We start from the raw sequence: 27,765 nt of genomic DNA, 5'->3' as shown, positions 1-27,765 counted from the left end.
GCAAATTTACCGTTTGCATGGTATTAACCCCCAAACTTTCCACCATTTTGCAGCTTTCGTGTGCGCTGCAGCATGAATGACGGCTTGCTTCACCTAGCAAACTGCCTTCTCACATGGCGTACCAATAAAAAAATTACGGACTGACATTTTTTTAATGACTTACAGTTAAAGGGACTTTTTTTTTTTTTGTCTCGCGTAGTTTTTAATGTGGTTTACAAAAACATAAGCACCAAACATCTTTATGTTTTTCATTCTTTTTTTTGCGGGAGGGGGGGGGATTCAATTATAGAACTTATGCGGCTTAATAGGTGCTTTTGCAGTTTAGTTAAACGTTTTTTTCCGTAAGTAACGCACCGACATTTACCAATTAGAACACCATTTAACATTTTCTGAAGATTTTACTGTGTACATTGGGGGCACGAGCGGGGGGGGGGATGTGATGTTGGGGCGCTTTCCTTTTCTTGTTTTATTTCTTTTTCAGCTAATTTTAAATTTTCCACCGAAAAAGTGCTATAATGTATTTTTGAAAATTAGAAAATTCTATGTCCTGGAAAAAAAAAAAAAAAAAAAAAAAAAAATCCCCCCCCCCGTAGTTTGCTTGGCGAAGCCGTCGTTTATGCTATAGCGTGCATGAAACGGAAGCTGCAAAATGGTGGAACGAAGTTCGTGGGTTCAGGGGTAAATACCATGCAAACGGTAAATTTGCCCCAAGTTTGACTATCAGATTCGTTGTCAGCGACCTCAATTACCTTTAAAAACAAATTAGAGTGGTCAGTGTTCTGTAGTAGCGTATCTGGATATTTACCAAATTTTTAAGTTAAGATAGAATTTAAGAATTGAAATTATTGTAAAAGAATTTAATAATAGTATAAAAATAATTAATGTAAAAGCATTTTTAAAAGAGTTAAAGTCATTTAAGTAACAATTCGATCGCTGATTTATAGTGAACTATTTTACTTTTATTTTAAATTTTAAAAACGTTAATTAGCTCTCCAGTTAAAAGATTTTGTTCAAGTTAAGATAGAATTTAAGAATGAAAGTTTTGTAAAAGAATGTATCAGAACAATATCAGGTCTAATTATCTTTGGTTGGTTTAAAAAAAAAGAAAAAAAAAAAGAAAAAAAAAAAGAAAAAAAAAAAGAAAAAAAAAAGAAAAAAAAAAGAAAAAAAAAAGAAAAAAAAAAGAAAAAAAAGAAAAAAAGAAGAAAAAAAAGAAGAAAAAAAAGAAGAAAAAAAAGAAGAAAAAAAAGAAGAAAAAAAAGAAGAAAAAAAAGAAGAAAAAAAAGAAAAAAAAAAGAAAAAAAAAAGAAAAAAAAAGAAAAAAAAAGAAAAAAGAAAGAAAAAAGAAAGAAAAAAAGAAAGAAAAAAAAGAAAGAAAAAAAAGAAAAAGAAAAAGAAAAAAAGAAAAAAAAAAAAGGAAAAAGAAAAAAAAAGAAAAAAAGAAAAAAGGAAAAAGAAAAAAAAAGAAAAAAAAAGAAAAAAAAAGAAAAAGAAAAAAAAAAGAAAAAGAAAAAAAAAGAAAAAGAAAAAAAAAGAAAAAGAAAAAGAAAAAAAAAGAAAAAAGAAAAAGAAAAAAAAAGAAAAAAAAAGAAAAGAAAAAGAAAAAGAAAAAAAGAAAGAAAAAAAAAGAAAAAAAAGAAAAAGAAAAAAAAAGAAAAAGAAAAAAAAGAAAAAGAAAAAAAAGAAAAAGAAAAAAAAGAAAAAAAAGAAGAAAAAAAAAGAAAAAGAAAAAAAAGAAAAAGAAAAAAAAGAAAAAGAAAAAGAAAAAAAAAGAAAAAGAAAAAAAAAGAAAAAGAAAAGAAAAAGAAAAAAAAGAAAAAGAAAAAAAAGAAAAAGAAAAAAAAAGAAAAAGAAAAAAAAAGAAAAAGAAAAAAAAGAAAAAGAAAAAAAAGAAAAAGAAAAAAAAAAGAAAAAGAAAAAAAAGAAAAAAAAAAAGTACTTCACGGGATACGTGGACCCTGCGTAAGCAGTTTTCTTTTAATGGTTGCTCCCTGAAATGCGCAAAAATGTTTTTTTCACTTTCTTCGTATTTATCTCATAGACCTTTTTTTTTTTATCATGCGTGTATTTATTTATTTCTAAAACAATCATTTATAAAAAAAAAAAAAATTGTTTTCTAATATTGCCAATTTCAATATCGTTTCTTTATCATTTCTAATTAATTAAAATTACGCTTCAAAATTGTGGGTTTGTATTACTGTACACAGATTCGAAAAAGTTGTCAAAAAAACAAATACAAATAAATGTTATCAAAGGCAAGATAAGTTACTTTTCTACCAAACTGGATATATTTTTCGTGTTTTTATTCAATGTAACATGTTTATTCAGCTCGAAAACCATACAGTGTTTACCGATGTATTGGAACATTCAAGATGGCGTCTTATTCTCTCTTTAACACGTTAAGTTTGGGAAAAGATGTTATAAATAAAAAACCGGATAAAATACTGTTAAAAACTCGCTCAATATGTTACCGTGACATAGCTTGACATATATTCGGCGGGTTTTTAATAGTATTTTGTATAGTTTTTTATTTATAACACCTTTTTCCATACTTACGGTGTTAAAGAGGGTGTGAGACGCCATCTTGAATTTTCGAATACATCGGTAAACACTGTTTTTCGAGCTGAATAAATATGTTACATGGAATAAAAACACAAAAAATATATCCAGTTTGGCAGAAAACTAACTTATCTGGCCTTTGATAACATTTATTTGTTATATATTTGTTTTTTGACAACTTTTTCGAATCTATGTGTACAGTAACCCAAAAAATGTTATCAAAGGCAAGATAAATTACTTTTCTACCAAACTGGATATAATTTTCGTGTTTTTATTCAATTTAACATGTTTATTCAGCTCGAAAAGCATGCAGTGTTTACCGATGTATTGGAAAATTCAAAATGGCGGCCGACTCTCTCTTTAACACGGTAAGTTCGGAAAAAGGTGATATAAATAATAAACTAGACAAAATACTATTAAAAAAACACCGAATATATGTCAAGTTATGTCACGGTAACATATATTGAGCGAATTTCTAACAGTATTTTGTCTAGTTTATTATTTATTACACCTTTTTCCGAACTTACCCTCTCCGAGAGAGAGTCGGCCGCCATTTTGAATTTTCCAATACATCGGTAAACGCTGCATGTTTTTCGAGCTGAATAAACATGTTACACTGAATAAAAACACAAAAAATATATCCAGTTAAGTAGAAAAGTAACTTATCTTGCCTTTGATAACATTTATTTGTCATATATTTGTTTTTTGACAACTTTTTCGAATCTATGTGTACAGTAATACAAACCCGCTTAACTTATATTAATTATTTTACTTAACATATTCACCGAATTTCACACTTTAAAACTCAAAAGCGGGATAATTAAACACAATTGAAGTTTTGATATTCAGACGTCAAAATAAGGTATGCAAACAAGTTTTTTTGTTTTTTTTTAATCTATAATCTCGTTCCTTACAACAACACAATGTGTTGTTCAGTTTCAGATGATAATTTTAAGCATATTTGGAACCCCCTCAAAGCAAGAGGGGTTTTGTAAGCAAAAAAAAAAAAAAAAAAAAAAATTATATATATATATATATATATATATATATATATAAAAATATCGTTTATGAAAAATAAGTACACTGTTATAAAGTTCATTCTTCTCTTAATAATCGCTGAAAATTTCGTATTGATTGGATAATTACCTGATTTTTGGTAGATTTTTAAAAAGACGGTCCGTCAAAAAGTACTTACTAAAATAAAGTATACAAGAAATATTAACATTAGCTATAAAAGTTACTTTGCAACCTATCTGAATCATTTATTAGAACAAGTGGGGGTAGTAAGTTTTGGCCGGTGCCCGGAAAACTCGTCCCGGGAAAACTCGTCTCCGGAAAACTCGTCCCGGGAAAACTCGTCTCCGGAAAACTCGTCCCGGGAAAACTCGTCTCCGGAAAACTCGTCCCCTTTCGCTAGGTAGGAAAACTGGTCCCTTATTGAATAAATATCGATTGAAAACACATTTTATGATCGTTCTTGAAGGAGAAATTGTTTTTTTAAAATAGACTATAGCCCGCCCCCCCCATAATATTAAAAAAAATTTTTTTTTACTTGTTTGATGTTTTTTTTTTTTTTAAATAAAATCGATTTTCTAAGTGTCCGTTTTCTACCTAACTGGCTAAGTTCTTAGTGGTTTCACTTATTTTAAAGCGTTTATTATGTTCATAAACGAGACCGCATATTTTTTTATATTAATATAAAAAGAATTTACTTATTTACTGTTGTTATAAAAGGGTAAAATCGATTTGGGTTTGTATTACTGTACACATAGATTCGAAAAAATTGTCAAAAAACAAATATATAACAAATAAATGTTATCAAAGGCAAGATAACTTACTTTCCTACCAAACTGGATATATTTTTCGTGTTTTTATTCAATGTAACATGTTTATTCAGCTCGAAAAACATACAGTGTTTACCGATGTATTGGACAATTCAAAATAGCGGCCGACTCTCTCTTAAACACAGTAAGTTCGGGAATAGGTGTTATAAATAATAAACTAGACAAAATACTATAAAAAAAAACACCGAATATATGTCAACCTATGTCACGGTAATATATATTGAGCGAATTTCTAACAGTATTTTGTCTAGTTTATTATTTTTCGAATCTATGTGTACAGTAATACAAACCAAAATTTTAATATTTTTTGAAATATAATTTAGAGAGGGGGGGGGGTTATATCTCCCTCGGAAAAACAACCAACAAAAAATGAAATTAAAAAGATTCTTGATAAACGATAGCGGAGTTTTCAATAAAATTGATTAATAAATTTATTTAGTGATTACTTTTTCTCTGAATGATTGATTTTAGAATTTTGAAGTAAAAATTAAAAAAATTAAAAATGAGTTAACGAGAGATTGTTAGCACATGGCATCTCTCGCGCCAAAAAAATATTTCGCTTTTGATTTATTAGTTAATTTTTGCAAAATTTGACAAGACGACAATAAATGTTGATAATTGATAGAATTATAATTTTAAATAACGCATGAGTGCATTGCATTTGGTATGAGAGAAAACGAAAACATAACAACAAAAAACTATCATAATTAAAAAACCAAAACAAAAAAGTAACGCTCCCAATTTTTAATTTTTTTGTTTTGTTTTTTTATTATTGTTTTTATGACTCCAAAAAACATCGTTAAAATAAGAACAAAAATTTTTTTTAATTAACTTTGTATGAACATAATAAACGCTTTAAAATAAGTGAAACCACTAAGAACTTAGCCAGGTAGGTAGAAAAAAAAAACAAAAAAAAAACATTAAACAAATAAAAATATTTTTTTTAAATATTATGGGGGGGGGCTATAGTCTATTTTAAAAAGCAATATCTCCTTCAAGAACGATCATAAAATGTGTTTTCAATCGATATTTATTCAATACGGGACCAGTTTTCCTACCTAGCGAAAGGGGACGAGTTTTCCCGAGACGAGTTTTCCCGAGACGAGTTTTCCCGGGACGAGTTTTCCTAAATTCGTTTTGGCCATCTTGAATTCTTACGACTCGTAAAAAGTTAATATTTGATATGAAATAAAGCGTTTATCAAATATTAACTTTTTACAAGTCGTAAGAATTCAAGATGGCCAAAATTTACTACCCCCTCCCCTCTTGTTCGTAGAGAATAACCTCGTTTCCAAATTTGAGTTCGCGCACATAAAGAAATGTTAGTTTAAAGAAATGTTAGTTTAAAGAAATGTTAGTTTAAAGAAATGTTAGTTTAAAGAAAGTGGGGTATCGTATCACTTTTCTATAATAATTTAACGTATAATGATCACCCACTTTATGGCCACCACTAGTGTAAAACTTTAATTTACGCCGCTGAAATACACATTTGCCGGATTTTTGTTGGAGGACCGTCAATGTGTGGGTGTTCAATTTACGTAAAATTCTTCATATCTTGGAAGCTACTCGTTTGCTGGCATTTTAAACGTTATTTTCGTTTTCAACATCCTCAAAAACTTATAAATGTCTTAATTTTCCAATTTTTTTTCTATAGTGTGGAAAGTCGATTGTCTGCCCCTTGCCTATCTTATATTCCCAACATGTGTCGCTAGCAGTGTATCATTCAAAAACAAGATGGTGGGAAATTTTTCTTCGATAAAATGTCTCATAATATTTGATTTTCTTAAATAAAAAAAAAAAAAAAAAAAAAAACTAGTTGATCGATTTACGTGATTTTTGGAATATGACATTTTCATGCAGTGACAAGTACGTACATTATAAAGATTTTTTTCAGATTTTTATTCTAAAAATGATTACTTGCACCGACACTTTGTTTAAACTTGGAAATACGATTTAAAAAATAGCGCAGATCAGTAAGTGCACTAGCACCAGTTTTGCTGTTAAGGGGTCAAAGTTCAATGATTTGACCTTTGAGAACTCTACCAAACTCCTCCGCCAATTTTGGGTCTAAACACTTGAAATTTTAGATATAGATTACTTGGACAGGAATCTAACTTTATAATTCTATTTGAGCCCAAAACAAATGCTAAGGGGTCAAAATTGGGGTAAAAGTTTAAAAAAAAATTGATGTCTGCGATTTCTACCAAGTTTTCTCTATGGTAGTTAAGGAAGACTATATTATATAGAAAGGCTTTACCATACATATTCCCACTTTTTAATATATATATATAGGCACGTGAAGTTATGAACAGTACATAGGGCCCGAGCAAAGCCGGGTGGAACTGCTAGTAGATAACAAATAAATGTTATCAAAGGCAAGATAAGTTACTTTTCTACCTAACTGAATGTTTTTAGTGTTTTTATTTAATGTAACATGTTTATTCAGCTCGCAAAAACATACAGCGTTTTACCGAAGTATCGGAGAGTTTAAAATGGCGCCCAACACTCTCTTTGACATGGTAAGTTTGGGAAAAGTAGTTAAGAATAAAAAACTAGACAAAATACTGTTAAAAACCCACCGAATATATGTCACGGTAACATATTGAGCCAGTTTCTAACAGTATTTTGTCTAGTTTTTTTTTTTTTAGTTTTTTTTTTAACTCCTTTTCCCAAACTTGCCGTGTCAAATGAATTATTAACACAATCTACCTTTAAAAACTCGTGTTTCTCGGGTGTGCTGAAAACGAATATCGCATTTAAAGCTGGCGCGTACAAAGAAATCAGTGTTTTTATTTTTTGGGGGGGTATTAATAATAATAAAATTAGCTCCACACCCTGTAATTGTATTCCATCGTCTCCCCCACCACCACCACCACCATACACACACGTTTCTGCGAGTCTAAAACCAAACAAGAATGGTCGCCATGTTTTGAAACTAGTAGTTGCCGGTACTAATTTTAAATGCGATATTCGTTTTCAGCACACCCGAAAAAACAAGTTTTTAAAGGTAGGTTGTTAATTCAGTTTTTTCGTTTTATTTTGTCCCCCCCCCCCAAAAAAAAAACAAAACAAAAAACGCGTCATTTAAGCCCTTAAAAATAGGATATACTTAAACGGCCTTTTATAAATGATATGAAAAGAGAAATTTGGTATTCCCCCTCTCCTCCCGCCAAGAAAATTAAATTCATTGTTATTTTGTTTTAAATCTCCCCTCACCAACACTACTAAAATTTTAATGAAATATATCGCTATTTTATGTTTCAAATGTAATCCTCTCCCTCCCACAAATTGTCATGTTTGCCGCCCTTCCATACCCTCCCCGCCCTCGCCAAACTTGAAATAATGTTACGGTGACACGTCTCGCCACGTGGCCAAGAAGTGGGGGATCACTGTACGTTAAATTTATGAGAAAATGATCTCCCACTCTAAAATGCTATTTATTTATTTTTTTTCAAATTTCTCTTTTCATATTATTTATAAAGGCCTTTCAAACGTATTAGGTAAAAAAATATTTTTTTTTTTTTAGGGGTTAAACTAAACGACTCTGGGACACCTCGTAAAAATTGACCAATTATTTTTAAAATTTGACCAGTAGTCAAATTTTAAAAAGTATAAATCTACTTCTCTGCGACTGACACTGAACTCCTTTTTAATAGTATTTTGCGGGTGGGTGTGCTGACAACGAATATCAGTTCAATTTGGCAAATATTTTTTCAGAAGTGAATTTTTTTTTTTTTCCACGTGTAGTACCACGGCCATCACGGTAGCCATGCTTCAACTCCGTTGTTGAATTTAAAATAATAAACGCGGTTTTTAATACATAATTTTACGTTTATTCGCGAGATCAAAATGTAAAAATAAGTTTTTTTTTCTGTAGAAAGTTGTTTTTATGACGGAATGAAATTTAACGTGCCGAAAAAGAATTACCCTACCTCGCTCATTTGTTTTGGTTTTCAAATAGTTTTTATGGGTTTGTATTACTGTACACATAGATTCGAAAAACTGGTCAAATCTTGCCTTTGATAACATTTATTTGTTATATATTTGTTTTTTTTAAAAACTTTTTCGAATCTATGTGTACAGTAATACAAACCCGAATATAAGACTATTGAGATAATAAAAATTGTAAATCCAAAATCAACCTTAAAAAATTCGTTTTGATTTTATTATTTAAATTGATAGAGGGTGGTTCTTATGTTTGGCGCTTTTTTCAAACATGTACGGGGGCTTGTAAAGAACATTATTTTTAAATACATGTGTCAACAGAAGACGTTAAAATGAATTTTATTTTATTAACTCTAGACTGTGTAGTTTAATAAAAATGTATTTGTTTTACAAAAAGGTAAATTTTTTATTTTTTATCCATAGCAAAAAAAAGAAAGAAAAAAGTAACTCCATTAAGCGATCCATAGAAATTAACATAAACACAAGAAATGATGACGTCACTATTAAAATGTGTACTATTGACGTTTTACACATCGCCGTGGAGGTACCTAAAGAAATGTTTCAACTTTAAAAACAGTATTAAAAAAAAAAAAAAAAAAGAATTGAATCGATTAGAGACCAAAAGAATTACCAACGAAAGAAAACTTAGTTACCATGTAGTTGTTTTCAACCTGATTAAAGAAATAAATATAAATCTGAGAAAATGTGTTATATTATCAGAATGTCAAGTTTCTTTCCAATTTCCCCCAAAACTTCAAAATGATGACTTAATATTTTCGGTGGTGCTGAAAACGAATATCACATTTATATTTGGGGCAGATAAGTAGTTTTCATATGAAGAAATTACTTTTTCAAAAAGTGGGGGATCACTTTCTTATATAAATTTAACGTAAAATGAGCACCCACTTTCCGGCCACCTAGTAATTTCTTCATATCATAAAACAAATTTAACTGTGATATTCGTTTTCAGCACCTCCGAAAACCAGCGCTGTTTTTTTTTTTTTTTTTTTTTTTTACTAAAAAAACTAACTAAAACTTATAAAAGTCGTCATTTTAAAGTTTTTTGAGGAGTTGGAAAGAAACTGGACATTACCCTTAACCTCTTTGTCCTTGAGTTTTATTTTAGTCATTTTTAATTCGTTTGTGCCCGACAAAAAATTGATTCAATATACGCATGCCACCAGTTGGTAAGTAATAAAATTACTGGTAAACCGACCACTCTAATTTGTTTTTTTTAGGGTATTCGAGGTCGCTGACAATGAATCTGATAATCAAACCTGTAGCAGTTAAACTATTTACTATAAGTGGATTAATGCCCAGTGCCAAAGTGATTCGGCCACACTGACCAATCAGTTGGCAGGGCACATTCATTTGAGCTGTCCCCTTAAGGACTATTTTTAGCCCTTTGGGATCTCAGCTGCGATCGCCACAGAGACGCCAGCAAGCGACCTATACAGACCTCTCTCACTGCTATGGCAGACGACACCTTCAGACATTTATACTTTCTTTCTCTTCAGTCTGAGATACAATCTAACCTTTTCTAAATAAACCCTTTATTATTGTTTTGTTAAAAGCAATGTCGTTTGGCCTTGTGTTTATTTAAGTAATTATTAGAAGAGAAATGCACAACATTTCTCTCCTATAAAACCAACCGCAAATTTACCGTTTGCATGGTATGAACCCCTAGACCATAGGACTATTGTGTGCCATTTCACCGCCTTCGGTAGTGTTTTTCTTACATGATACGTTTGCGTGCGAACGGGTGTAGTGGGGTGTACTGTCTTATCTAGGTACGGGCAAAATGGATGCTGATGCTCAAAATGTATAAACATTTTGACCCCTCCCTTTACTTAAAAATTCACCAAAAAATCAGGGAATTAACCAATTTTAATGAAATTTTCAGTATTCATCAAATAATGATTGTGGAATATAAAGAACTAATTATTTTTTATTTAAATTAGAGTGGAAATGTATTATTTTGTTTAAACAAAAAATATCTTTACTAAAGTTATGGTTTTCAGTAGTAAATAAAAAACGCAAGAATTTATTTTTGCTTTTTTTAAATAAAGCATCGTAATTTGTAACAATAAAAAAAAAATTTGCAGGAACATTACGAAAGAAGCCATAAAGTCCGTTTTAATGAATTCGATATAACTCGAAGAAAAATGAATTTCTCGAACTACCGATATTACCATTGAATTAAGCATTGTTTATTTAATGTTTTCCCACAAAAAAATTATAATAGCAAAAATATTTCTACTTTTTCTTTTAAATTACAGATTTCGCAGAATTTTTATAGGCAAGATTTTAATAATTTCCTTGCTCGCTAGAATGTGAAACTTTCGGCGTAACATAATTTTTATATAATCTCGAACAATAATTAAAAAAAAATTTAAAAACAGGAACATAAAAATTAAATTAAAAAATGATGAAAATTGATACAAACGTTCAGATTAGGAATGTATGGGTGCACGCATGGAGAAAAAAAAAAAAAAAAAAGAAAAGAAATCTGACACCCCTGTCCCCTACCTCCTTTTACTATCATGACTTCATTTTGAAACAGCGTTTTGATTAGCTGAAATTTTGGGCTTCCATATATTCGTGTTTACAAACCTTTATAGCTGTATTTTGTATAAACAAAGTTTTTTTTTTTTTAATTTAATTCAATATCTTAGGATTTTACTTTACTAATTATCTTTGAAATAGACCCAGAAAACTAATATTTCTCTTTTAAAGGATTTTTTATAATGAATTTATTTAACTTAAAAATTTAGCTGAATTTGTTAGCTCGCCATGAAAACATTTTCGTAACTTTTTTTTTTTTTTTTATCCCACGTGTACAAATATTTTTTTCCTTTAGGAAATTAACTTTAATCTTTCAAATGCAATCAAAAAGTAGTCGGAAACCTACAAAAAAATTATGATGAATCGGCTTTCAAAACTAAATCCCCCTATTTTTGCCCATATCTAGTCTTATATCGCATAGGAATCTTTAAGCGGTCATTTCAAATAAAGTTTTTAAAAAAAAGTGTGGTTTATTTCTTTTTTTTCTTCTTTTTTTTTTTTCGTCTTGCGTAGTTTCAATGCTTTTTAATAGATCTAAAAAAAAAAAAAAGTTTTCACAAGCGGTTTACAAAAACATGACCAAACATTTTATGTTTTTTGTTCTTTTTGGGGGTGGGGCGCGTGCTTCAGCACCACCACTCCCCAATGTAAACAGAATTTTTGTGAAATGGTAAATGTTGGCACATTACTTACGGAAAAACAGTTAATTAAACTGCAGAAGCACCCATTAATGGAATTTCTAACATGTTACTGTGACATAGGCTGGCATATTCGGTGGGGTTTCGACAGTATTTTGTATATTTTAAAAAATTTTTAACTCATTTTCCCAAACTTACCGTGTTCACCAGAGAGTGAACCGCCATTTGCAGTTTTCAAATACATCGGTAAACATTGCATGTTTTTCGAGCTGAATGAACATGTTACATTAAATAAAAACAATAAAAAACTATCCAGTTTGGTAGAAAACTAACTTATCTTGCCTTTGATAACATTTATTTGTTATATCTTTGTTTTCTTTTTTTTTTGACAACCTTTTCAAATATGTGTATAGTATACAAACCCATGATATATTTCTGAAATACAAACAATAAAATTATTAAAAAAATATTTTAAAATTTCCTTCTCCTCAAAAATTCTTTTAAATAAGATGGGAACAGCTCATTGCTTGTCCCACACTGAAGCCTAAGCTTGCGCTTCGCGTGCATTCACAGCCCTTCACTTGTTTGGGTGTGTATAGCTGGATTTTCTGAATCAACGAAATTTATGTATATTTGTGTTCATAGTCACCAGTATGCACCCCTTTTATCAGACATGATTCTTCTTCCCGGCAAAATCCATTTTTGGATTAAAAGTAGAAGTGTATTGATAGGTGTATCAGAATTTTTGGACAAGTCGCCATTGAAAACTTTTCATTAAATAGACTCTCCATGTATACAAACTTTTAACAATATGAAAATGTAATTTCAAACCATAATTTTTATTTCAATAAAATGAGGAAAGACCAAAATTTAATATCATAAAAGGTTTCACCGAAAAAAAAAATATACAATTTTTTTTTTTTTTTTTCATTGGTTTTATTAAAAAAAAAGTTCATGAAAAACAAAAACGTAACTCATGTGGATGTAATATATATATCTAACTGTGAAAACAAAAAAATCACTTACCTGTTTTAAATACCCGTATGTAAAAAGAATTCTCACTTCGATATGTACGGAAGTATGGATCGGGGGGGGGGGGAAAAAAAAGCAAAGCAACCATGCCGGTTAAGAAGGATATACAATTAGGTGCTTAATTAACTGTTAACGCACCGACATTAACTGTGCATTTCTTCATGGAAGCTACTTGTTCCATGGTATGTTAAGCAATAAGCATTAATAGTATTTTCTATTAAATTGTGTTCATTGTACATTGCCCCCATGTGGCCATAAAGTGGGTGCTCATTTTACGTTAAATTATAGAAAAGTGACCCCCACTTTTTGACCACTAACATTTCTTGAAACTTGAAAACTACTCGTTTGCCATAGTTTTAAAAGTTATTTCCGTTTTCAGCGCCCCTGAAAACCTTCAAAAGTGAAAATTTGTAAGGAATTTTCGAGGGTGGAGTAATTCTTCATATTTACCCAACATGAATGATGGGTGGAATTCTTCATATTTAACCTATATGAATAAACAAACATTTAATGTAATAATAACGAACAAAAACACATTTTTTTATTTTTAATATAAGTTGTTCAGTTTTTTTTCGACCTGCAAATAATAAATACACAAGGGAGATAAGTATTCAAGGCATAAATATGCCATGAAGCCTAATCTCCCTTGTGTACTTTTCACATATTTCAGTAGAAGTCATTATTGTGCTACCATATTTGCAAAGTGTATATTTTTCATTTATGGATTTTGACCATTTACACATTGACTGAACGACTTATTTTTGATTTTTTTTTTTTTTTTTTTACTATCTTAGAGAAATAACAGAACTTTCTTTTTAATATATTGTCAGTCTTAATTACTCAGAGAATTTTTTTTTTTTTTAAACATTAAAAAAAAAACAATAAATAAATAAAAAAGGATTTACACTTTGAACTTTACAGGTAAATTGGCAAAAAACTATTCTTTTTTTTGTTTGAAATTTTAATATTTTATTTGACCTTTTATGTTCAATTTGTGATATATAAAACTTTGTTACATTAATTATGTAAATCTAAATAGACATTGCAAAATGGGGGGGGGTTAAAAAAAAAACGTTTGTCTGAAATATTATATTCGGTTTATTGGAAAGAGCATAAAATTTCCCATTGACCCTGAAAATATCGTAAAAATTGAATCAATAGATAAATTGATAGATATTTCGTAAAAATCAATTGATTTCATTGCGTAAAAAAAAAAAAAAAAAATGGCTGCCTAGAAGCGTGCCAGCACTTTGTAAACACTGGTTTTTGAAAGATAAAAAATAATATTTCTATTACTTTTTATACAACTTTAATAGTTTATTTTGGAAGTATAATCCATCAAGAAAATAAACAAACCACTTTTAAATGAGAAATTACAAGTTTTTTTATATGTCATTGTTACGACTCTATCTCCACGGAGAACTGTAGAGATATGATCGCAACGATAATAAAAATTTTTTCTTCTTCCGGGATTAAAACGTAAATAAATAAATAAATAAATAAATACGGGAAGGGATTATCCAAATTCTTCAGAGACAACGGTAAAACATAAGACAAAAACACAACTGAAATAACAAACAAAAGGCCGATGGGAATTATGAATGTAAATTTATTTATAACAACACAAAAATAAATAAAAATGCAATTATTTTGATAATTTAAAGAAGTAATGCATAAAAGAAAATAAATTGTCTTGATCGAGAGAGAATGTTCAAGAAAAATGCCAGATCTCAATATGAGATTTTCATACTGGTTATTGTTGTCTGCTCAGTTCAAACAAAGAGAGAGTAAGGGAGAGAGAGAGAGATTTTGCTTCACTCAGTCTTAGCGACTCTACTTCATTCTTCTTCTGCGATTTCCTTAAAAACTGGCTCCAAATATATCAAATAGACTCCTTTTCCAATGTTTATTAAGAGTACCTCCTCATCTTTTATCCACCGTAGTATTACTGCTAATCTTATATCTGTTCCCAATGTCGCCTGCTTCCCTCAGACTCTGTTCTCTCTATATTATATATATATATATATATATATTTTCACCTCCCCCTCTCTATACAACCAGCTAGCGAACGCTGGTTTCTTTCCTTTTTTTTTTTCTCCTCTACTGTCAGCGCTCGTTAGCTATTCTTTGTTTTCTTTTTTTGACCACTCTCTATATATCTCTTCATATCCTCTCTCCTTGTGATTTTTTTTCGGGGGGGGGGGGGGTTCTGACTGAACGCAGATGACAATACAATTGCTGAAAATAAAACAAACAAACTTCTATTCTCTCTCGATTTCGAACAACATATAAAAGAATTACATTTTTTTTTTTTACTAAAAATGTAACATTATTCACAGTTGGGGGTGTCAAAAATTCCCCCCAAATACTGATACACCTATATTGGCACTTCGGCAATGAAGCAGGACCCATTGTTTCTTTGAACACCACCGAAAACCCAGTGGCGTCGATATTTTCTGTGGAAATATTTGGTTTCATCTATTTCCACTTCGATTCGGTTTCCTGAATCATCTTTCCCACCTACAGATCGTGGATTATTCCTTTCAAGCAACTGTCCGCATACCTCCCGGAAAAAAAAAAAAATACACACCAATCAACAATCGTATGTTTGGTCATATATATCTCTCGTATATCTACTTGAGGGGTATCATTAGCCCAAAACCGCATTAAAAACTACGTAAGATAAAAAAAAAAATCCCCCCAAAGTACTGTAATGTATTTTTTATAAAAATTGTTTTAGACAATTTTTGCTTCGAATTTTAAATTTTTTTTTAATTGTTCTGAAAGAAGTCTTTCCGACATGTGAAAAGGCAGTTTGCTACGTGAAGGCACATTTCAACAACCATCGTTTATGTTACCGCGCGTAGCGTAAACGGAAGCTTTAAAATGGCGGAAAGTAATTCGTGGATTCAGGGTTTAATACCATGTAAACAGTAAATTTGCCCCGGGTTTGATTATCAGATTCGTTGTCAGCGACCTCAATTACCCCTAAAAAACAAATTAGAGTGGTCGGTGTTCTGTTGTTGCGTATATGTATTTACCAAATAAAATTATGGTTTAATTTTACAGTTACTTCTGTTTACATTAATCGGTACAGAACGAGTCGCTTTTATTACATGGTTCGAGGATATTTGTACAACTACACGGCAAATCTACCTGTTCGTAAAAGGGAGAAATTATCAATGAATGGTTTAGTTACTTTTTAAAAATATTCTTTAAAAAGCGTTAATAAGCCAACGTAAGTAAATAAATTAAAAATGTTATTCGCGCATGCGCTAGCCTTTTGTAAGGGAGCGGCTATTAAATATGATGGCCGCCATGGAACTCAACGCCCAAGATTTCATTTAAATTTTAGAATTAATTTTTGGTAAATATGATCTGGTAGACAAACACACAACCTACCTTTAAAAACTTGACTAGTTTTCACGATATTGCAAACATAATTTTCCGCATGTCGCGATGTGAAGTGACGGCCATATTTGTTTATACCGCGTGCAGAAACGGGGAGGGGGGCACGTAATGAAATTACAAGATAATGCGAAGCTAATTATTTGGCGGACGTTGTTTAGACTACACCTCCCTCTAAATTCCACAATTTTTATTTATTTATTTATTTATTTTTTTTTACATGTTAATATCATTGATTACAGACTGAAGTTTCAGATTAAAAAAAAAAAAAAAACTGCAGTTTTTTTTTTATAACTTTTCACATGAGGGTTCAGTTGGTTAATGATTAAAAAAAAAAAAAACGGGTTTGCATTACTGTACACAAATTCGAAAAAGTTGTCAAAAAACAATAAATTAATAAAAATTAATAAATAAATTAAAAAAAGCATTAAAACTACGCAAGACAAAAAAAAAAGAAATACCCCCCCTATTTTTTTACTTTCTTTGAAATAACCGCGGTGCAAGTCTATAAATGGTCCACTAGTAATCTTTTTTTACTATAAAAATCTGAAAAAAATCTTTGTAATGTACGTACTTGTCACTGCATGAAAATGTCATATTCCAAAAATCACATAAATCGATCAAGTAGTTTTTTTTTATTTAAGAAAATCAAATATTATGAGACATTTTATCGAAGAAAAATTTCCCACCATCTTGTTTTTGAATGATAACTGCTAGCGACACCTGTTGGGAATATAAGATCGGCAAGGGGGCTTTCCACACTATAGAAAAAAAAAAAATTGGAAAATTAAACATAGGTTTTTGAGGATGTTGAAAACGAAAATAACGTTTAAAATTCCAGCAAACGAGTAGTTTCCAAGATATGAAGAATTTTACGTAAATTGAACACCCACACATTGACGGTCCTCCAACAAAAATCCGGTAAATGTGTATTTCAGCGGCGTAAATTAAAGTTTTACACTAGTGGTAGTGGTGGCCATAAAGTGGGTGATCATTATACGTTAAATTATTATAGAAAAGTGGGCAAGACTGGAGTTTAGGTGGAAAAATAATCTCGAACCCTTTATCACATAAAAGGAACTAATTTCCCTAATCACCGGTACGTTACTATGTCAATAATATATAAATAATATTGGTATTTTTACTATGTTAATAATATATAAATAATATTGGTGTTTTTGAAAACAACTTAAAAAAAAAAAAAAAAAAAACTTTTTATATTGCTTTTAATTAAAATAAAAAAGGTTTTCGTAGGTTACAATTATGAAAAGTTCTATTCATATTTAAATGTTTTATATGTTCCGTGTTTTTTTTTTTTTTTTTTTTACACAATGAATACCTTTTATTTCCAAGTTTAATTAAAGTTTTGTTTTTTATTCAATTGTAAGGTTGAAGTATAGAATATGTACAAAACACTCGTGAAAAAAAGATCGTGAAACGTTTTAAAATAAATAAGTAAAAAAAAAGTTGGGCTTCTTTAAGTTGTTTTCAAAAACAACTTCTGAAATACCTATATTATTGACATAGTACCGGTGATTAGGGAAATTAGTTCCTTTTATGTGATAAAGGGTTCGAGATTATTTTTCCACCTAAACTCCAGTCTTGCCGAAAAGTGATACCCCACTTTTTTTAAACTAACATTTCTTCATATCTTGGAAACTATTCGTTTGCTGAAATTTTAAACGTTATTTTCGTTTTTAACATCTTCAAAAACTTATAAATGTCTTAATTTTCCAAGTTTTTTTTCTATAGTGTGGAAAGTCGATTGTCTGCCTCCTTGCCGATCTTATATTCCCAACAGGTGTCGCTAGCAGTTATCATTCAAAAACAAGATGGTGGGAAATTTTTCTTCGATAAAATGTCTCATAATATTTGATTTTCTTAAATAAAAAAAAATACTTGATCGATTTACGTAATGTTTTTTGGAATATGACATTTTCATGCAGTGACAAGTACGTACATTATAAAGATTTTTTTCAGAGTTTTATAGTAAAAAAGATTACTAGTGGATCAGGACCATTGCACCGAAAAACACTACCGAAGGCGGTGAAATGTCACATAAGTCCTGAGGGCTAGGGGTTCATACCATGCAAACGGTAAATTTGCGGCAAGTTTGATTATCAGATTCGTTGTCAGTGACCTCGAATACCCCTTAAAAACCAAATTAGAGCGGTCGGTGTTCCGTTGTAGCGTAAGGTAACATTTACCCAAATTATTTATAAAGGTCGTTTAAACGTATTGGGCAAAAAAAAAAAAAAAAAAGTGACTGGGTCACGTCGTAAAAAAATTACCGGAATCACTATAAATAATTTTTCCCATCTTTATCTACGTTAAGTCTGGGGAAAATAAGTTCAAATTAAGTCATACAAATTATTATTAGAAACTTAATATATGTCAGCCTATGTCACGGTAACATATATTGAGTTGGTTTTTAACAGTATTTTGTATAATTTTTTAGTTTGAACTCATTTTCACAAACTTAACGTGTTCAACAGAGACCTCGCCGCCATTTGTCTATTTCAAATATATCGATAAACACTGTATGATTTTCGAACTGAATAATCATTTTACATTAAATAAAAACACTAAAAAATTGTCCAGTTAGATAGAAAAGTAACTTATCTTGCCCTTGATAACATTTGCTATATATTTGTTTTTTTTTTTTGTTTTTTTGATAACTTTTTCGAATATATGTGTATAATAAACCCAAGAACAAAAAGAAAAAAAACAACACCCGATTAGAAACGAAAAGATTACCAACGAAAGAAAACTTAGTTACCACGTGGTTATTTTAAACCTGATTGAAGAAATAAACATAAATCTTAGAAACTATGTTATATAGTATTGAAATAAAACAAAAATTATTTACCTCTTTGTCTTTTACTTTAGTCATTTTTAATTCGTTCGTATGCGACACAAAATTGATTCAATATACACGTGCCATCGAACACCGCATTAGGCATTCAAGTTCTCTCCCATCGATTGTGATAGCAGAGTTACTTTCGTATGTGTTTTTTTTTTTTTTTTTGTTTTTAGATAAACTGAAAGTTTGAACACTCCGTTTTAATTTGATACAAGGCAAGTTGATATTTTTCAGAATGATAGCTTTCAAAAGAAAGGCGAAAAAAAAAAATACGCATTTAGAATAGTACTAGAAAATATAGTACGATCGATGGACTTGACGCATGCGCAAACTCGCTAAGAAAAGTTTTGCAGACGAATCTCGAGCAACAACAAAAAAAAAAGCAAAACAATAAACACACAAAAAAACAAAAAAAAAAAAAACAGAAAAAATCCCCAAAAACACGTGTGCTTGAAAATCACAACCAGCCGCCGTAGTTGCTGTTGATCATCATTTATTCATTTCGAATGAATCAGATGATTATTTGGATTATTCGGGACACTGTTCTGATCGTGAGTGTTATTTTCACAACATGACAGTGGATAAAGTACTTTAATAACATTCAGTTGTTACACTCTTCTGGAGGTTGAAGGTTCAATCCTCAGTGCCAGCGAGACTCAAAATACAATTGTGAATTACTTATGACTTCTAATTACCTGCCGTAGGTCAGGATCTGTTCTGATGCTATACTCAAGTTAATTTGTCTTTAGTCAATGGAGGGGGAAACCCTTCTATACTAAGAATTTTATTTTTGCCATTTCCAAAGTGCCCCATTTTGGAGAGCTGGTTTGCACCCCCCCCCCACACACATTTAAAAAGACCTTGTGTCATATTTTGCTTTCATGGGAAAGCAAATAAATACCTACTTATGACTTACCTAATCATGGCTGATGGAACGAGATCATGCTAATTCTGATGGATTCCATTCGAAATTCTGTGCAGATTCTAAAATTTGACAAGATGTACCTTAAGAAAGTTGGAGGTTACATCGACCGAAACGTTGTGAAAATAACACTCAAGTTGAGAAGAATCGAAATAATATGAATGATCATTTCTCATCTAAAAAAATTCAGAAACACAGATGATTATTGTTGGCATTCATTTCCCCCCGATATTTTTCTCATTATAATTTTTAGGTAGGTTTTATGCATAAGTACATAAAACCCCGAATAAAAGATTAATTTGTAACACAAAAACACAGAATAATTAACCAACACCTTTTTTTTTAAATTTTTTTTATTTTTAGAACAAAACAATGAAAGAGTTTATTTTGAAAGAAGAAGGACTGTGCCCGAGGTGAAAGAAAAAGAAAGGAATAGAAAGTTCTAGGACATGTTGGGAAGCAGAAACTTGAAGTGTCCCCAAGTTGTCCAGAAGAGGTCTTCAGTGAAGTGGGATGATTCATTGGACAGAAAGTGAGAGGAGAGAGAGATCTGTCTTCTTTGGTGGTCTGAGCTCCTCTGCTGGCTGCTGGCTAGTTCCTGACAGGGGTAATTAGTTCCTTAAGGGACATATAGGATTAATGCACCCTACTAGCTGACTGGTCAGTGCATGGCTACATCAGTCAGCAAGGGGGCATTAATCCACAAGAGAAAATAGTATGTTATGGTGACTGCTAAAAATTCTTTCCAGAAAGACATTGGATACTTACAAGAGGGACCATGTGAAGATTGACAACATTCCTAAGTGAAAGTGCTTCTGTGGAATGAATTGGATTTGAACTTGGCACACCCAGGTTGCCAACTGTATCATGAACCACTGAGTCATCATCACCTTCCTGCTGCTGAAGATGGTGTATTTATTTCTCTCCCACAGTGAGGAATAAGATTCAAAATTTTTTCTTTGCATGAATGAACATGTAATCTTCAGCATAACAATTTTTATATAAATCTTCAAAAATAAAAAAATATTATAAACATCTAAAAGCAAGAACACAGAAAAGTAATTAAATTAAAAAATGGTAAAAATTATACAAACGTTCATGATAGAAATGTATGGATGCACGGCTGGAAAAAAAAAAAAAAAAAAAACTAGTCGGTTTTGCACCCGCTCCCTTCCTTCAACTAGACGACTTCATTTTCAGATAGTTTTTTGACTTTCTGACATTTTGGGCTTCCATAGAACTCATGCTAGACGACATTTCATTTGTTTTGAGTTTGCAAAGCCAGAATCTCTTACTTTTGGGGGCTAAATAAGCTATTTTTTTTTTTTGTACAAAAAAGGTGTTTTTTGTTTTTTTTAATTCAATATCTTAGCACTTTACTAATTATCTTTGAAATAGTCCCAGAAAACTAATATTTATCTTTCAAGGGATTTTTACAATGAATTAATTTAACTTCAAAATTTAGCTGAGCATGTCAGTTTGTTGCTTTGAAAACATTTTTCATGCTAACTTTTTCTTTCATGTGTAAAAAATATTTTTTCCCTCTTGGAAATTAACTTTAATCTTTAAAATACATTCAAAAAGTAACCGGAAACCTACAAAAAAATTATGGTAGACTGGCTTTCAAAACTATGTCCCCCTATCAGCTTTTTGCCGTTAATGCACATACTTAGTGTGTAATTTTAAAGGAACTCACCATAATGGTACTTAGTTTAACATACCTATGAAAAACTTCTATTAAATTGTGGTAACGGTATGGTGAGGCATAGCAATAAGTGACCATGTACCCACAAAAGAAAAGTGAACCTGGAACCTTTCAGATATAAAAATACGATCACATAAATTTAGATGCTGTTTGATTGTTTTGTTTTACGGCATATCAACTCTTTTCAGGTTATTTAATGCCGAATCCAAAGATTTTGAAGAAAATTTTTTTTAATAGAATATATTTGTTGTTTACAAGTCGGTTTCTATTTAATCCATAGTTGGGACCCTAACAGGTACTACTACCCCGGGTCAGAGTGGACCTGGGAGCAATGGCAATTAAAGGGTGGCTCCACACTCCCTCAAGCCCGCAAGCTGGGACCTCACCACTGGATATAGTTTAAGGTTATATCAAGGACCGATGCTGTTAGGAGTTCAGGTGACTAAATAAAAGATGGATTTTTTTTGCTTGACATATCTTTTTGTTTTTTGGACGCTTCTCACTCATTTTTCCATTTTACTCCATGTTAGTCCATGCATTGTAATTTTAACATGTTATGTAATCCTTTAATGAATAAATGTCACAGAAATATAAAAATCTCAGTTTTACCAGAATTTCAGCAAAACTGAATCTGAATCTTACTAATTAGCAGCAACACAATTGGTCACTGTGTAGTTCACCTCAAAACATGGTGCAGGGCAAAGGGCCTTATCACATTCTGAACAGTAATAAATGGTTTTCTTCTTGTGTTAAGTGTTGAGATATGTTGAACAGAGTGCAGTCTCGACACTGAGTGTGAAGTATTTTAAGTAACAAAGATGGCGGCAGTAATTGCTAGTAACAAAGATGGGGGCGAAGAATCACATGCGGTCCATGACGTAGTTAATGGCGAACTGATTGAATCTAAAATTCGACAATTTTTATAGTAACTTTGGAAGATTTTCATTGGTTGGTTAGCACAACCGGTGGTTATAAAAACGATTGGCGAAATCATTGGTGTCATACCCCCATTAATCCTGCAGCACGAGTGGATATTTGTTGCGTGCAGGAAACCCACTTTATTCCTGGTGACCATTTACGTGCGCTGTCTAAGACCTTTAGAGCTTACTCAGTGTACTTTACTTCTCACTCTAGAGGGGTTTCCTGGCTAGTTAAAAGGTCCCTAGATGGGTTGTGTGACCCATGCTACATGGATCCGGAGGGAAGACTATGTGTTTTGGATGTTACCATAAAGGGTAGGGCGTTTCAACTTATTAGGGTTTTTGCACCCAATAACCACATTGAGCTGGCTGTCTTTTTTTTGGCAAATCGAGCAGTTCATGGATATTTCTCGAACGGTTATCTTAACGGGAGACTGGAACGCGGTCCTGGATCCCAAGTTAGATCGATCGATTTGGGTTACCTTCTAGGGGAACTAACAGAGATCGGGATGCTGCTTTATTTCATGAATTTGTGGACAAGTTGGATCTTATTGACAAATTCCAAAATGAAAAGCCCTTACTTACTTACTTAGTGTGGACTTGGACAGGTAGACATGGCTCTGGTCTGGTACAGCTCTCGAGCTATATCGATCGGTTCTTAGGCGAGTCGATGTAGGAGTATTGAATTGTCCAAGTTTCCACAATATAGTTTACTCGGACCACAGACTTGTTCATGTACTGGTAAACTTAGATAGACCTAAGCCTAGATTAGCCGGTTATTGGAAGCTCAACATGTCATTGTTCGATGTGGAGGGCTTCCGTGACGGGCTATTACTAACCCTACAATGGGAATTGACGGGGGCAATTATTGGGAATAAATGGTGGGTAAAAATTAAGGAAGCCATTAGGTCCTCTTCTGCCAACTTTAGCAAAAGACTCAACCTAGATTCTAGGGCAGCTAAAGCGACACTAGAGTCTAGATTAGATCGGTCGGTGGAGGAGGGGGATAGTGCAAGCGTTAATGTAATTAAGGCTCAGCTTGCCTCCCTTACTGAAAAGGAGCACCAAGCTTTAGTGATTAGGGCTAGGTTAAAAAGAATGCCCCAAGAAGCAACAAACATGGCGGCTGAACTGCATGCAGAGGAGTTTAGGCAAGCGGCCGATAGGCACATTGCTCGTGTCACACATCTTTGTCCCTTTGCTGACAGTTTTATTTAACTCATGGTTTAGGAACGGCTCAATCCCTATGTACTTTACCATGGGTGTGATAAAACTTGTTCGTAAAAGCAAAGATGGTGGGGATGGGTTAGGTAATTTCCAACCCTTAACGATGCTTAACGCTGAGTTAAAGATTTTGACCAAGATTCTCGCAAATCGTCTGCAGCTTGTCCTGGCTTGTCTTATTAGTCCTGAGCAAATGTGTGCCGTGAAGGGCAGGACAATCCAGGATAACTTGCACATGATACGCCTGATGACAGAAAAAGTCACTACTGAGGCCGCGCTGATCAATTTAGATCAGTCCAAAGCCTTCGATAGGGTTGACCATTGGTACTTAGGGGCTGTTTTGTCGGTGGCCGGTTTTGGCCCGCAATTTCACTCGTGCGTTCATCTTCTCTATGCTAACCCCACAGTGATGGTAGAAGTGAATGGGAAGAGGTTGAGACCCTTCAGTTTGTCACGTTCAATTCATCAAGGGTGCCTGTTTTCACGCATGTTATATGTGCTTGCAATTGAGCCATTTTTGCGCAGGCTAAGGGTGAATTCGGTCCTACGCGGAATCACTTTGCCAGGTGCGGATGACCAGGTAAAGTACTCCGCCTATGCTGACGACGTGACTGTGCCTGTAACAAGCAGTGCTGAGATTAGTGTCGTCGGTGTAGAAATCAGATTGTATGAAACGGTAACAGGGGCCAAAATTAACTGCGACAAGTCTTCGGGTTTGTGCATTGGTGCCTGGAGGGATATGCCCCTTCAGGGACCCTTTAGTTGGAGTGACAGGCCTTGCAAGATACTCCACGTCTGGTTTGGTCCTGACCTCCAGCTGGAGAAAAATTGGTCAGAGGTTTTGAAAGTGGTTTGGTCCGCAGCTGCGCTGTGGATCAGTAGAAACCTTTCATTAAAGGGGAGAGTGGAGGTGTGTAATATCCACATCTATCCAATCTTTATTTATCATCTATCAGTGCTTCCAATCCCATCAGATACACTGCTATACTTGCAGAGGGCTCTTTTCAACTTCTTATGGCTTGGAAAGGCCCTTATGGTCTGTCATGATGTCTGCTATCTACATCCTTTTGAAGGCGGTCTAGGTATGCCAAACGTGGAGATTTGGTTCCACACACTACGGCTCTACTACCTAGATCGAATGTGCACACAAGGTCATTAGTTTCCTTTGCAGTGTGCAGAAATTTTACCTTCAGTTTTTTTTTCTCCACAGATCCTTAGGCATTTCCTTCCTGAGGTTACCAACAACGTCAGTATTATTAGCACAGTGTATCGTACAAATGTGGGAAATTAAAAGATGTCCATGTTCACCATATACCTCTTACCAAGAAAAGGGAAGGACTAAAGTGAGAACTACTTTGCTACCCATCAACTCCTCCTGAATGTACTTGGGCTTGTATTCAGTTTCCCTTCTTGTGTAAACAAAGAAATCTCAAATGTATCCAGAACTGGATTCACACAATTTATATGATTTTATGTCATAGCATGCATATTTAGGTGCAATATACTGCTTCCAAGAAAGTCTGCCCTTCCAGAGAATGAGGCTCTCATCCACAGCCACATCTCTTACTGCGATTTACACAGTAAAAAATTTCCTATAAGTGTAATTCAAAACAGGTAAAAACTTGTAAAGCTTTACTGGCACATTAGAGTCCTCTGTATATTATCAGCAAAGTGCATGAACTTGCACAGTAAAAAAAAAAAAACTTTCCCTGTCAATTGCCTACGAAACAGGTCTCAACCAAAGCTTCCTTACTGAAATACATTTTCATTCATGGAGGACCCAATTTTTAGCAAAAGCTCTGATTTTCAGACGAGCGCCCTTTTCCTGAAGAAACTGTTGTGCAAAAAAGGTTAGTTTGTTCAACAATTAGATCCACTAGCTCATCATCAAAAAATAACACAAAGTATTCTAAAGGGTTCTGAATATCAGTAACGGGCGCTTATATCAACTCCAATCTAAGGGAGATAACCATCATATGCATAGCAAAAAATATGCATATTTTCCAAGGTATAATTTGGGACGCTGAATTAATCAATAGAACAATGAAAGAATGTTAAATGAAAAAAATGATTACACAAAAAGGAAACAAGTTAGTGATTAAACAATACCTGAATGAGATTAGTGCCAGAAATTGCTGAAGCAGTAAGAAAAAATACACAAATACTATACCTGCAAGCGCCAGGTGAAGTTAATCCCGGAAATTTCAAAAAGAAACCGAATTAATTAACAAACTTAAAATACAACAATGTTCATTAACAAAATAAATTTATTAATTAACGTACACAATACAAAAGTAAACAACCTGTTACAATGAAACAATGTTAATTAATTCAACAGCAAAAATTAAATAAACTTGTTAATCAACAAAAATAAAAAATATTACATATTGCTCCCTGATGGTAATAATTATACGGGGGGGGGGGGTACTTCTCCCTTTTCCGCCAAAGAAATTTCATGTGATGAAGGTGGAACATCTCAATTCTCGTCCCCAACAATTTTCGGATGTGTCTTTTGGTAGGAATATCTTTTGTTTATTAAATTGCTAGGTGAAACTACAAAATAGTTAAAAAAAAAAAAAAAAAAAAAAATCATCCCTGTCCCCATTTTAAAAATGGATTTCGAAATAACATTATTTTAGCATGGTTTTTTCTCTGCAAGAGTACCATTTTTTTTATTTAAATAAACATCACAATTTCTCTCATTCCTTTTTTGTTTGTCTGAATAATTCTGATTAATTTCCTCTTTTTCTTGATATAATATTAACAAGGCCAAAGATTCCATTAATTTTTATTCTTTGTGGACTATTATCCTCATCTTTTTTTTTAGTTGTTTCATGATGTTTCGGCCAACTATTCCTCTGGCCTTCGTCAGGTGGTAACTGCGACGGGATAGGAACTCTGAATCTTCTGACTGCATCCACTGCAATTATTGCCTTCCGTAGTTGTTTTTGTCTCACCATGTTTTGGCCAAGTAAGCCTCTGGCCGGCTTTGGGTAGGATTGAAACCGCTATCTTCAGACAATTCTCACCTGGAACCATAGAGATTCAACGTCTCTGTCAACTGTGCCACAGGCCCCAAAGGGTAATCAAGGTTGAATTATTTGACCTTTTTTTTTGGTTTGAAACAACTAAGAAAAAGATGAGGATAATAGTCTGCAATAAATAAAAATCAATAAATAAGACTCATCTCAATGATGAATTCCAGTTAAATAATACAAAGATTCCGTGTTTCGCATGTCTAGATAGACAAGTGAACTTGATAATTAATTTATTTATTGCGGACTATTATCCTCATCTTTATTAGTTGAGGATAATAGTCCGCAATGAATAAATTAATAAATAATACTCATCTCAATAATGATTTCCAATTAAAAAATATATACATATAATGCTTGACTTTAAACTTTAATCATAGTAAGAAATTGACAGTTCAAAATCTCCTTAAAAAAAGATTTAATCATCCTGACGCTGACTGATCAACTAAAACCAAAAAAACAAATTTCTTATTTTAAAAAATTTTGTTAATTAACATCGTTTCATTGTAACAGGTGGTTTACTTTTTGTTTTGTGTACGTTGATAAGCGTCCCAACTTATACCTTGGAAAATATACTTAGTTTTGCTATGTCTATGCTGCTTATCTCCCTTAGATTGGAGTTACTGGTGACATTAGCGCCCAGAAATGTTCATCGGAATGCTCAAATTTGCAGTGAAATTAAACCTATCGCGTGCCTGTCAATTTACACTCTACATAGGAAACACACCTGTACATTCCTGCCATCATCATGATCACCGTCATTATCGGAATGCTCAGAGTTACTGCTATCATCCCACCCACCAGAACTGTCTAAATTAGAAGCCCCTATCAAATAATCTTCATCTCTACTGTCATCAGTATCATCCGATCTATCATTCCCTGATAGAGACGAGACTTCATCATCAATATCCATGACAAGATGAACACAGCACACTTTTGGAACCGCCATCCTGTTGTCTAAGTGAGTGACAACTACTGCCAGCTGGTGTTAACTTGAAAAACTAAATCTCTACTTCACGTGAGGATTTCCCGGCTTGATAGAAAAAACGATTTTAGTGTAGTATTTTACATGGACTTTTGCTGAGTACATTTTGCGTATATATAT

The 27,765-nt window shown here is 32.4% G+C and overlaps 1 protein-coding gene and 1 long non-coding RNA gene across 2 annotated transcripts in view; one reads left to right on the top strand and one right to left on the bottom strand.

Moving 5' to 3' along the window:
- LOC145297592 (nucleolar protein 6-like) overlaps window positions 1-19,012 on the bottom strand; it is a 94,688-nt gene extending 75,676 nt beyond the window's left edge. The window contains exon 1 of the mRNA XM_080143643.1: window positions 18,861-19,012. Coding sequence (XP_079999769.1) covers window positions 18,861-18,884 — 24 coding nt within the window. The 5' untranslated portion in view covers window positions 18,885-19,012. The remainder of the gene's footprint in view (window positions 1-18,860) is intronic.
- The window catches only part of LOC145297597 (uncharacterized), a 32,182-nt gene continuing 11,705 nt past the window's right edge, over window positions 7,289-27,765 (top strand). The window contains exon 1 of the long non-coding RNA XR_013870280.1: window positions 7,289-7,410. This is a non-coding gene — a long non-coding RNA (uncharacterized LOC145297597). The remainder of the gene's footprint in view (window positions 7,411-27,765) is intronic.

The sequence above is a fragment of the Euprymna scolopes genome, chromosome 18 (genome assembly GCF_053919585.1).
Source record: "Euprymna scolopes isolate OS-2025 chromosome 18, ASM5391958v1, whole genome shotgun sequence".
Classification (NCBI taxonomy): domain Eukaryota; kingdom Metazoa; phylum Mollusca; class Cephalopoda; order Sepiida; family Sepiolidae; genus Euprymna; species Euprymna scolopes.
Note: the sequence above shows the minus strand (reverse complement) of the source record. Positions and strands in the feature narration are given on the sequence as shown.